At 39.3% G+C, this 13,918-nt stretch overlaps 1 protein-coding gene across 1 annotated transcript in view; it reads right to left on the bottom strand.

Moving 5' to 3' along the window:
• Positions 1-13,918, bottom strand: part of ercc5 (excision repair cross-complementation group 5) — a 151,898-nt gene that overhangs the window by 34,721 nt on the left and 103,259 nt on the right. Inside the window, exons 12-13 of the mRNA XM_073041914.1 lie at positions 10,034-10,209; positions 8,591-8,706 (exon numbers count right to left, since the gene is read on the bottom strand). Coding sequence (XP_072898015.1) covers positions 8,591-8,706; positions 10,034-10,209 — 292 coding nt within the window. The remainder of the gene's footprint in view (positions 1-8,590; positions 8,707-10,033; positions 10,210-13,918) is intronic.

The raw sequence follows: 13,918 nt of genomic DNA on the forward strand, positions 1-13,918 counted from the left end.
AATTTTACAAAGCCAAGGAGAAAGTATAGAGGAAAAGGATTTAAAAAATTCTGCAGTTTAACCATCTGGACCAGAAGCTTTACCGGAATTCATTGAAAAAATAGCCTTTTTTATTTCAGTTTCCGTAATAGGTGTATCTAAGAATACACTATCCTCTGCTGTTAATTTTGGAATATTCAATTTCCTTAAAAATTCATCTATTATAGAAGAATCCTCAGCAAATTCTGATTGATATAAGGAGTAATAAAAATCTTGAAAGGCTTTATTTATCTCTTTATGGTCGATCGTCAAAGTGCCATCTTGTTTACGAATCCTAGTAATCTGTCGTTTAACCGAAGCAGTTTTCAATTGATTAGCCAATAATTTGCCAGACTTATCTCCATATACATAAAACTGGGTTCTAGATTTAATTAACTGATTTTCAATCGAAGAGGATAACAACAAACTATGCTCCATTTGAAGTTCCACTCTTTCTTTATAACGTTTTTTGCTGGGAGTCACTGAATAAATCTTATCAATTGCTTTGATTTTATCAACCAATGTTAATATTTTAGAATTAGTTTGTTTCCTAACTCCAGTAGAGTATGAAATAATCTGTCCACGAATAAATGCTTTAAAAGTGTCCCATAAAATTCCACTAGAGATCTCTGCTGTAGAATTTGTTGAGAAAAACAAATCAATTTGTTGTTTGATAAAATTGACAAAATCTAAGTCCTGCAATAAAATAGAGTTGAACCTCCAGGATTTAGCATTAATAGATGAATCCATTATCTTAACAGATAACTTCAAAGGTGCATGATCAGAAATGGTAATAGAGTCATATTTACAATCGATAACATCTGTAAGTAAACGGTGATCAATGAAAAAGTAATCAATTCTTGAATAATTATGATAAACATGAGAAAAGTATGAAAACTCTTTGTCACTGGGGTGTAAAAAAACGCCAAATTTCGAAAATTGCTGGATCAGTCATAAAGGAATTAATAAGAGAAGCCGATTTATTCGGAAGAGCTTGGGTGGGCTTGGATCTGTCCATCGAAGGGTTTAAACAACAGTTAAAATCCCCACCCATTATCAGCCTATACTGATTCAAATTGGGAAAGGATGTAAATAGACACTTAAAAAATTCAGGACAATCAGTGTTTGGAGCATAAACATCAACTAAAACAACTTTTTGATTAAAAAATAGACCAGTAATAAGCAAAAATCTGCCTTGTGGGTCTGAAATTGTTTCATGGTGTATAAAGGAGGTTGAAGAATCTATAAAAATGGAAACGCCTCTTACTTTGGCTTGAGAATTCGAGTGATATTTTTGGCCTTTCTAAAACCTAAAAAAAGCGTTGACTATCCACCTTCCTTACATGAGTCTCTTGTACAAAGATAACATTAGCATTCATCCTATGGAATACTTTGAATATTTTTTTCTGTTTGATCGGACGATTTAAACCATTAGTATTCCACGAAACAAAATTAATAACCCTATCCATATTGACAATATTTATTACAATTAACACATAAGGTTAAAAAAAAGATGAACTCATGAATCCGGAAGAGGGAAGTAAGTTCAAGGAGGAACCGGAAGTCACGGCACTGCAACCATTTTTGTAGTTTCATATGAGCCCATGAAGTAAAACTAAGCATAAAGCAGGCAAAAAGAAAAGGAAGAAGAAAAATCCCCCTCCCTCCACCCTTAAAACCCCAGGAAAAAAGCCAAAAAGAGGCAAGCAAGCAATCTAACACTAAAATTACCCCCATATCTCAAGACGGCAACTCAAATAAAAAAAGTTGAATAAAAGATACAAACCACCCATATTATAAGAAAGGGTTGGTATAACAAAAATTAAAATATAAAATTAGTATTATATATATAAAACAAAAGGATTTAAAAAAAATAAAACGATAAAACCCATAAATGAATAATATTGTATTAGTGTTTTAAAGGAAAGTTTGAAACTTATTCAAACACATCAAAACGGATGTGACGTTCCAAGCACTAAGGTCTTTCGGGAAGAAGAAACAACATTTTATTTAAAAAAAAGATCTTAATATTTAAACGTTAAAAATATTAAAAAGTGTATATGAACTTAAAAGAAAACCTAAATGAATTACTTTCAAAACTAACAGATTAATAATTTGAAAAAATAACAAACTCAGAATAAACCAAAAACAGACTTTTACCATGTATGAAAAATACATGTAAGCCATACATAAAAAAAACATCATTTTATAAAAGATCCAAATCTATAAACTAATTATTACATTAGTCAACCCGATAAAATGTTATTCTTCAAGAAATCTTTGAGCATCCGCTGGAGATTTGAACAGCCGATAAGTTCGTCTTCGAGAGTAACTCTCAAATGTGCTGGAAATAACAGCGCTTGCTTGTAGCCTTTCTGATGAATTTCCGACATAACCGATTTAAAAGCCATTCTTGCCCTTAAAACTTCGGGACTGTAGTCTTCCAGAATACGGAATTTAAAATCTTGAAAGCTGATCATACCCGTTTTCCATGCAGCCCGAATCAAACGCTCTTTGGTATGAGGATAATGGATCCGGAGAATTACTTGTCGTGGTTTCAAACTTGAATCTGAATGAAAACGAGAAATGCGATGTGCACGGTTGATTATTAGAGGGGAATCCAGTACTTCTGAGCCAAAGACATCCATTAAAAATTTGGAGAAAAAAACAGTGAGATCGCCATTCTCAAATTTTTCCGGAATCCCAATTAACCGAAGATTTTGTCTTCAAGAGCGGTTTTCAAGATCAGTGATTTTAGATTTATAACGATCCATCTGTTGAGAAGTCGAAACTTGCTGTTGTTGCAAAGTTTCAATTATACGGTCTCTCTGGCGAGTGGCTTCTTCAAGAACTAAAATACTTGCTTGTTGTTTTTGTGACTCCAGTGTAAGTGCTTGAAGTTTTGCGTCAATGTCTTTAAAATTTCATCAAACGTAGAAAGCTTTGCGGTTAATTTACTTTCCAGTTTTCCAAGTCTGTCGTCCATAAGATTCGCAATTGCTTCTAAAGTTACCGGTTCTTTCGACTGTTTCGATTCCTTTGCTTTAGACATTTCAGCGAGTTGAAAATGATTCAAACAGTTGAAAAAAATTTCATATGTTTAAACCCCCTTTAGAATAGATATAAAAAGATCAATTAGGGGTGTTTGTAGGTTTAAAAAAAAGTAAAAGGATTGGAGCAAAGCCTAAAACCGTTTCACTCCATAAGCGCCATCTTGAGAATCCATATGCCTTCTTAACCAGTCAACCTCAGCAGCAGCTTTGAGTGCCCTAGAGTCTCAGACCCCAAGATCCCTCTGATCCTCCACAATGCCAACAGTCTTACCATTAACAATATATTCTGTCATCATATTTCACCTACCAAAATGAACCACCTCACATTTATCTAGGTTGAACTCCATCTGCCACTTCTCAGACCGGTTTTGCATCCTATCAATGTTGTAACCTCTGACACCCTCCACACAATCCACAACACCTCCAACCTTTGTGTCATCAGCAAATTTACTAACCCATCCCTCCACTTCCTCATCCAGGTCATTTATGAAAATCAGGAAGAGTACGGGTCCCAGAACACATCCCTGAGGCACACCACTGCTCACCAACCTCCATGCAGAATATGACCTGTCTACAACTACCCTTTGCCTTCTGTGGGCAAGCCAGTTCTGGATCCACAAAACAATGTCTCCTTGGATCCATACCTCCTGATGTTCTCAATAAGCCTTTCATGGGGTACTTTATCAAATGCCTTGCTGGAATCCATATACACTACATCTACTGCTCTACATTCATCAATGTGTTTAGTCACATCCTCAAAAAAATTCAATCTGGCTCATAAGGCATGACCTGCCTTTCACAAAGCCATGCTGGCTATTCCTGTTATATTATGCCTCTCCAAATGTTCATAAATCCTGCCTCTCAGGATCTTCTCCATCAACTTACCAAGCACTGAAGTAAGACTCACTGGTCTATAATTTCCTGGGCTATCTCTACCCCCTTTCTTGAACAAGAGAACAACACCTGCAACCCTCCAATCCTCTGGATCCTCTCCCATCCCCATTGATGATGCAAAGATCATTTCCAGAGGCTCAGCAATCTCCTCCCTCACCTCCCAGAGTAGCCTGGGGTATATCTCGTCTGGTCCTAGTGACTTATCCAACTTGATGCTTTCCAAAAGCTCCAGCACATCCTCTTTCTTAATGTCTATATGCTCAAACTTTTCAGTCCGCTGTAAGTCATCCCTACAATCGCCAAGGTCCTTTTCTGTAGTGAATACTGAAGCAAAGATTCCTGAGGCACACCACTGGTCACCGACCTCCATGCAGAATATAACCCGTCTATAACCACTCTTTGCCTTTTGTGGGCATGCCAGTTCTGCATCCATAAAGCAATGTCTTCTTGAATCTCATGCCTCCTTACTTTCTCAATAAGCCTTGCATGGGGTACCTTGTCAAATGCCTTGCTCAAATCCATATACACTACATCTACTGCTCTACCTTCATCAATGTGTTTGGTCACATCCTCAAAAAATTCAATCAGGCTCATAAGGCATGACCTGCCTTTGATAAAGCCATGCTGACTATTCCTGATCTTATTATGCCTCTCCAAATGTTCACAAATCCTGCCTCTCAACTTACCAACCACTGAAATAATACTCACTGGTCTATAATTTCCTGGGCTATCTCTGCACCCTTTCTTGAATAAGGGAACAACATCCGCAACCCTCTGATCATCCAGAACCTCACTTGTCCCCACTGATGATGCAAAGCTCATTGCCAGAGGCACAGCAATCTCCTTCCTCGCCTTCCACAGTAGCCTGGGGTACATCTGATCCAGTCCCAGTGACTTATCCAACTTTGTGCTTTCCAAAAGCTCCAGCATGTCGTCTTCCTTAATATCTATATGCTCAGGCTTTTCAGTCAGGCTGTTAAGTCATCCCTACAATTGCCAAGATCCTTTTCTGTAGTGAATACCGAAGCAAAGTATTCATTAAGTACCTCTGCTATCTCCTCCAATTCCATACACCTTTTTCCACTGTCACATTTGATTGGCCCTATTCTCTCATGTCTTATCCTCTTGCTCTTCACATACTTGTAGAATGCCTTGGGGTTTTCCTTAATCTTGCCTGCTAAAGCCTTTCCATGGCCCCTTCTGGCTCTCCTAATATCTTTCTTAAGCTCCTTCCTGCTAGCCTTATGATCTTCTGGACCTCTATCATTACCTAGTCTTTTGAACCTTTCGTAAGCTCTTCTTTTCTTCTCGACTAGATTTACAACAGCCTTTGTACACCACAGTTCCTGTACCTTACCATCCTTCCCGTCTCATTGGAACATACCTATGCAGAACTCCATGCAAATATCCCCTGAACATTTGCCACATTTCTGCCAAACGTTTCCCTGATAACATCTGTTTCCAATATACGCTTCTAAGTTCTGCCCGATAGCCTCCTATTTCCCCTTACTCCAATTAAACGCTTTCCTAACTTATCTGTGCCTATCCAAGATTATGGTAAAGGAGATAGAACTGGGATCACTATCTCCAAAATGCTCTCTTACTAAGAGATCTGACACCTGACCAGGTTTATTTCCCAATACCAAATCAAGTACAGCCTCTCCTCTTGTAGGCTTATCTACATACTGTCAAGGAACCTTCCCGAACACACCTAAAAAACTCCACTCCATCTAAACCCCTCTCTCTAGGGACATGCCAATTGATATTTGGGAAATTAACATCTCCCACCACAACAACCCTGTTATTATTACACCTTTCCAAAATCTGTCTCCCTATCTGCTCCTCGATGTCCCTGTTACTATTGGGTGGTCTATCACAAACACCCAGTAGAGTTATTAACCCTTTCCTGTTCCTAGCTTCCACCCACAGAGACTCAGTAAACAATCCCTCCATGACTTTGTCCTTTTCTGGAGCCGTGACACTATCCCCGATCAACAGTGCCACGTCCCCACCTCTTTTGCCTTCCTCCCTGTCCTTTCTGAAACATCTAAAGCCTGATACTCAAAGTAACCATTCCTGCCCCTGAGCCATCCAAGTCTCTGTAATGGCTACAACATCATAGCTCCAAGTACTGATCCATGCTCTAAGCTCATCCACTTTGTTGATAATACTCCTTGCATTAAAATAGACACATCTCAAACCATCGGTCTGAGCGCGTCCCTTCTCTATCACCTGCCTATCCTCCCTCTCGCACTTTCTACGAGCTTTCTCTATTTGTGAGCCAACTGCCTCTTCCTCCATCTCTTCAGTTCGGTTCCCATCCCCCAGCAATTCTAGTTTAAACTCTCCCCAATAGCCTTTGCAAACTTCCCTGCTAAGATATTGGTCCATCTGGGATTCAAGTGCAACCCTCCCTTTTTGTACAGGTCAGGCCTGCCCCAAAGATCCAGAAATCCGAGACTCTACCCAGTGCTCCAATCTCTCAACCACGCATTTATCCTCCACCTCATTCTATTCCTATACTCACTGTCGCGCGGCATAGACAGTAATCCCGAGATGACTATCTTTATGGTCCTGCTTCTCAACTTCTTTCCTAACTCCCTGTGGTCTGTTTGCAGGACCTCCTCCCTTTTCCTACCTATGTCATTGGTACCAATATGTACCACACCTCTGGCTATTTTCCTTCCCACTTCAGGATATCGTGGACGCGATCATAAACATCCCAGACCCTGGCACCTGGGAGGCAAATTACCATCCGTGTTTCTCTCCTGCGTCCACAGAATCACCTGTCTGACCCCCTATCTATAGGGTCCCCTATGACTGATACCATCCTCTTCCTTTCCCTACCCTTCTGAGCCACAGGGCCAGACTCTGTGCCAGATGCGCGGCCACTGTTGCTTCCCTCAGCTAGGCCGTTCCCCCCCCCCCCCCCAACAGTGCTCAAGCAGGAGTACATATTGTTAAGGCAAACAGCCACAGGGGTACTCTCTAGCCTGTGACTCTTGCCCTTCCCTCTCCTGACTATTACTCACTTATCTGTCTCCTGAGGCCCTGATGTGCAGCAATTTTTTTGAAGAGCAATGGTTTCCTCCATGGTATCTTTACATGAAAATCACTCTTGTTCACTGTTTTTTCTTATAGTGGACAAATGAACAGGGACTTTAGCAAGTTCCAGAGATTTCTCAGTTTTGCTGTTACCCTTGGGTTCTTTTTCAGAATGCCCATTCCTAGGGAGAGTAGCAACAGTACTGAATTTCCTCCATTTGTAGACAATTTCACTTACTGTGGACTGATGAACACTCAGATCTTAGACACACCTTCATAGCCTTTTTCAGCTCCATGCATCTCTATAATTCTTCTTCTAAGGTCCTCTGAAAGTTGTTTTGATTGAGGCAACTGCTCTGATCATACTGCAGTCTTTACATGTCTCTTCGTTTTTTTTACTTCCTCTCTGTGTTGTAAATTTCCCTCGTTAACCTGACAGTTCAAAACAGCCACTCTGTTGCTGGAGTCAATGGGAAGTCAAATGGCAACATCAGGAGATGCTGGGATTTCCTAACATCTCTTGACCAGATATTTAGAAAACAAAATGCTACATTTTCTTCCTAAACTTAAAGTTTAATGGTTTAGTATAATTTATTTGAAAAGTAAAAATAATTTAAAACAGTTCTTAAAGATCTGAATATTAAAAACATTTTAAAAACTTACAATACTCCAAAGTCTTTGACCAGAGATGAAGCTCTCTACCATCACTCCCCCCTTATACTCCAGCAATGGCTGAGGCTCAGTGTGTGCATTAATATGTAGTAGTAGCCTTTAGGGTAGAAAACTTGTATTTACATAGCCCTTGAAGAATCCATAAAAATATTACTGTTAATGAAATGTTTGGAGACAAGATATATCACTCCCTCACTCTTTTCTTTAAAATAGTATCACACAATTTCTCATTTTGCTGAAGAGAACTGACAGCTGCCTGGTGTTGTGTCATCTAAAGAGCATTCTCAGTGCTGCACTGGACCACCCAGTGCTAGGACTTGGACTTGAAGTCTTAATTTTGCAAAGTAGAATGGAAATGCTACAAAGCGATAGCTGACACTACTCAACAGGAGTCAATTTAGATTGCGCAAATTCAATTTTCCAACTCTTTTTTACAAATCAATACTTTTAACACCAGTTTAACATTCTGACACCACACCATTGAGAGTGTCAAGCCCTTTACATTCAACTTTTTTGTTAAAAGAGAAAACAAAAAAAAACTTTTTCAACTACGCCAGAAAGCTCCATTGATGCTTCTTGCTTTGGACATACCTGATAAAAATCAGTATTTATTATAATTATTCAAATCAATTGACTAACTATCCACTGGCAAATCTAGACAAATAAGGAAATGGAAACAAAAACCACAAGTGTGGTAAATCTGAAAAATAAACTGCAAATGCTGGATAAACTCAGCACATCAGGTAATACCTGTGGAAAAAGAGAAAGAATTAATGGTCCATATGAAGACAGCAAATCCTGAAGAAGACTCTGCAAAGGAGAAAGAGTACATTATGTAAAAGTTCAGAAACCTTTAAAAGGTACACCACTGTAATCTAAATAATCCTAAAAATTAACTCTTTACTAACCTTTTGCCTCCTAATGCTGTTTTTAGTGCAAGCCTCTTCAAAAAAGTTCTCATTAGTTTGTCTGTGGTTTTCTTTGTGTCTTTCACTGCCAGTTCCTTTCTCTTCCACCTATTTTCCTGATACAAGCACTGACTTCAGTTTAACCAAGATCAATTATTATTGCATAGTAATACTGATTAATTAAAGCCCTAGTAAGAACATCTCTATTTGGGCAAAATGACATGTTGGATTAGTCAGTAAGCAGCTGAAACACAAACTGAATTTTTTTTTACCATAATGTAACACAAATCTTATGTCTATACATCAAAATACCCTTTATAAAAATGTTTGTTATCTTTTCCAATTATAAATTCATATTCCAACATTCATGATGGCAAATATCAAAGTAAATCTACCAACCTCTGCCAATGGGAGTGCTGCGGCATTCAGCAGAAAAACTTAACTAAAATCTAACTAAAGCTACTTCACTGCTTCCTAACTGCAAGAACAAAAACACGATATAGCAAAATAACACGTAGCACTAACTAAAGAAAAATACTTGTGCTGATCCTAGTATACCTGCAAATATGCTGCACAATAGATTTGGGCTAGTCTTTATACTCTGTAATAGAGTTAGGGATAATACTTACAAAGTTAGATTTACATTTTTATTAATACAAAATTAAAATAATTATAAATGTCCTTTAAAATGAAATATTTAAAAGGCATAATACGCCATTTGGAAAACTTGGAAATATACACCTTCTTGTAGCAGATTACACTTTGTTTGTTCCTATTCTTATATTCTGTACTGATACAAAAGCACAAAGTGAAACCTCTCCAGAAATGATATTGCAATCACCAATAATAGTTCAAATTCAAACATTATAAAGGTCATATGTGGCCTGCTCTTTTCCTAAAAAAACACAAAAAGCCTTCTGAAAAATCAAGAATAATATTCTGACACAGTTGAGTCATCGTTGATGTTCTAGAAACAATTCAGCGATTTATAAAACTTAAGTCATGAAAAGCCATCTTATTTAAGAGTTTACTATCCATTGCATACCTATCATATCAAAGATTACTGATATATATATTGTGAAATAATTCATTTTGTACCATAATCTCTTTCATACATCGTATCACTGAGGATCTCAAGCTCTGTATATTGAAGATAATTGTATTCACCTGGAGTAGATGTGTCAGAAAAAATGCAGAGTTTTAAACTCTTCAAGCCAATCACTTAAAAATGTTAAAAATAATTCTTAACTGTTTATGATGAACTATTAACCTACCTAAGCATGCTGTTGTTCTCAGCTTTTAAAAGAAATTTTATTGGAAGCCTGGAAGACAACCTTTTTATAGCATTGTGCATAACTAATACAGATTGTAGACTTATAAAACAAGTATGGTCTTTGCTATCTAGCCAGTGAAATAAAGATTGCTTGATTAGACAGCACTTACCAAAGTTTGCTTCTTCAGTAGTGGCATCTTTCCATCAAAAACAACTAATGGTCGTATTCGATAAAACAACAATTTACAAAGTCGATGGAACAAAATCAAAAGGTGAGCATTTGGTAGAGAATTACCATGACGATCTCGTGCTCCTTTCATGGCTTGGTTTAACCAAATGCTGATATCTTTTTAAAATGTAGTTAAGAAAAATTTGGAAAAAAATTAAAATATTAAATTAAATAACATTGTTATTTCAAATCATTTAGGAAAGCATTATTAATTCATAGCATAACTCTTCATAGCATCTATGGAAAAGACCACAGTCGACATTTCGGGCCGAGACACTTCATCAGGACTGGAGGAATAAAGATGAGGGGGCAGAGGGGAGGAAGATACACTAGGTGAAGCTGGTTTGGGGGGGGGGGAAGGGGTGAAGTAAATAGCTGGGAAGTTGATCGGTGAAAGAGATTCAGGGTTGGAGAAGTGGGGGGGATCTGATAGGAGAGGACAGAAAGCCATGGAAGAAAGAAAAGCAGGAGTAGCACCAGAGGTAGGTGATGGGCAGATAAGATGAGAGAGGAAAATGGAAATGGAGAAAGGTGAAGTAGAGTGAGGGGGGTGGAGGGCATTACCAGAAGTTTGAGAAATTGATGTTCAAGCCATCTGGTTGGAGGCTACCCAGACGGAATATAAGGTGTTGCTCCTCCAACCTCAGTGTGATCACATAGCATCAGTCCATGGCTGCTTCTACTGTCGCAATGAAGCCACACTCAGGTTGGAGGAGCAGCACCTTATATTCTGCCTGGGTAGCCTCCAACCTGATGGCATGAACATCAATTTCTTGAACTTCTGGTTCTGACATGTCCGTCCATGGCCTCCTCTACTGTTGCTATGAGGCCTCACTCAAGTTGCTAGATGATCATAGTCCCAAAATGCAGTATAGGGATGAAATGGTAGGCATTTCTGATCGTAGTGTAAAAGTGGCCAAGTGTGTTGGAACCTTTAGTACTGCAGGTGAGAATTGGACAGAGTTTCTTCAAGCAAGCCTGACTGAAGTCCTTGACAATGACTAGAAAACAGTCCTGCCTCAATTTTATCAACATACTGACTTTGCTACTAAGGTGAAAACAAAATATAGCTGGTTTATACCAACATTCCTGGTACAAATAAGACTGTTCTGTATCCCTACATTGGATACTCTGACCATCTGTTATGCTAATTCCTGCATCCATCTAGTTTAAAGGGAGGTTAAGACCTCAGTGTTGTGGGACTGTTTTGAAAACATAGACTGGATATATATATTTCTGAGGCACCACTCCTTGAATATATCTTGGATACTATGGAGGCTAGTACCCATGATGGAGCTGTCTAATTTTACAACTTTCTGTGGCTTCTTACGATCCTGTGCAGTGCTGCACCCCTGAGCACCCCCCCATATCAGACATTGATGCAGCCTGTCAGAGTGCTCCCTACAGTATATCTGCAGAAGTTTTCGATTGTTTTAGGTGACAAACCAAATCTCCTCAAGCTTTTAATGAAATATAGCTGCTGTCTTGACTTGTTTATAGCAGAGATCGGGGGATAAGATGGCTCTCAGGTCAAAAGGCAAAACGGGACTGTTCACAAATTTACAGTCAGAGACATGAGGTGCATGTTGTACGGCATTCTAACGACAATGACGCCTCTCTTCCTGATAGGCTGCGTGTCTTTTGCATACTGTTTGATGCACAGAACAATGTGCTGGCGAGGAACGCCCCTCTTCCCTCTGGGAGCAGGCACTCTGTCTGGCAGTAGCTGATGTGAGAAAGCTCTATCCAAGGTCAACCATAATGAAGCTGAGAATCCTGATAACACACCTGGTCAGCTGCTGAGGGACTGTGCAGCCCAGTTAACAGAGGCTCAAGCAGACACCTTCAGCATCTCTTTGGAACAATCTTCTGTTCCGGCAGGTTTCAAGGCAGCAACCATCTTCCCAGTGCCCAAGAAATCAGCAGTAATCTGCCTCAACAACTACAATCCGATGGTACTGATCTCAGCAATAATGAAGTTCTTTGACTGGCTGGTTATGGATCACATTAAACCTCATCTTCCTGTTACATTGGACCCTTTCCAGTTAGCTTATCACTCAAATCAGTCCACTGATGATACCATAGCCTCTGCACTCCACTGTGTCTGTCCCACCTGGAAAATGGTGCCTCATATGCCAGAATGTTGTTTATCGATTTCAGTTCAGCGTTTAATATGATCATCCCTAAAAGGCTCCCTCATTGGGTCTCAACACCTCTCTGTAACTGGATCTTGGATTTCTTGACAGAAAGACCGATTTCAGTCAGTCCATGTTGGCAGCATCATCTTTAGCTCCATCAAGCTGAGAATTGGCATGCCCCCCCCAACCCCTCATGTTGCATTCTCAGTTGCTACTGTTCACACTGCATGATGTATGAACGAACTGCTAGATTTAGCTCAAACCGAATCATCAAGCTCACTGATGACATAACAGCACCTGGCCTCATCAACAATGACAAGACATCATAGAGAGAGGAGGTTTGAGCAGCTAGTAGAATGGTACAAGCACAACAACTTGAGTCTTAGTGTGGACAAGACCAAAGAGATGATTGTGGACTTTAGGAGGGTGCAGGCTGACCACTCCTCACTGTATATAAACTGATCCTCTGGAAAGAAATAGAAGCACCACGCTTAATGCATGATCTCACCTGGTCTCTCAACACCACCTCATTGTTCAAGAAAGCACAGTAGTGTCTCCACTTCCTGAAGCGATTGATGCAAGGCTCCCCCACCCCCACCAATTCTAACCAATTTTTATAGGAGCACCATTATGTTTCCCAACTAGTTCCATCACCATCTGGTAGGAGAAGATATCTGACCACGTCCCTACAAAGGACTGAAAGGATTGCTGAGAGGATTCCTGAGGACTCTCTTCCACCCATCAGATATTTATCAGAAGCACTTCATACACAGGGCCCTTAGCATTGTCAATGATCCTTCCTATCAGTCCAGCAATCTCTTTGACCACTGCCATCAGACTGGAGAGACTGTAGCATTAGGACAAGGACTTAAGGATGGGAAACTACTTTTTCCTCCAGGCTGAGTGACTACTGGACTACCGGTCATCACCTAGGTCTCATCACGTATGAAAAGCCAACAACATTATGCTGTTTACTTTATAACTTGCATCATAAATGCACCTTATTATTTGCTAGTTTATATGTGATAATATTCTTGTATGTTGTGTGTGTTATATGAACTGTGTGCGAGTTATATATACAGTGTTGTTACGCCTTGGTCTGGAAGAATATCATTTTGTTTGGTAGTATACATGTGTACAGTCAAGTGATAATAAACATGAACTTGAAAGGCATCGGAGTAGACTGTTTCTTGTTTGCCAATCGTGGCACTCAATATAGCGAATGCTCACTTAAATATCTGCCATTGGTGGTGTGTAAACTACAGTCAAAATCACTGAGAGCTCTCCCATAAGTAGAATGGACAGCATTTAATCATCCGATGTTCCAGGTCAGGAGAACAAGAATGCAACAAGACCACTATGTCCAAGCACCACAAGAAGCTTATCATTGAACATACATCCTCACCTCTTGCATTCTCCAGTTCAGTTCATCTGGTACATCCAGAAGCCCTTAAGTCTGACTGTCAGAACGTTTACTGAGATAAACAGGTATAATGCAATAAATTTCTAAATCTTCACCTCTGAAATTACCAGTCCAGGCACCAATCAGCAAACATTTTATGTTGGGAATGTCATTCATTAAAAACGAGTTGAACAGGAAAAATTGATCTGCATTTCCACCAGGATAACAATAGTGTTAATTGCAAACACTAACTTTACACTGAATGCTGCATCAAAAGTAAAAAAAT

Source organism: Hemitrygon akajei, chromosome 4 (assembly GCF_048418815.1).
Source record: "Hemitrygon akajei chromosome 4, sHemAka1.3, whole genome shotgun sequence".
Lineage (NCBI taxonomy): Eukaryota > Metazoa > Chordata > Chondrichthyes > Myliobatiformes > Dasyatidae > Hemitrygon > Hemitrygon akajei.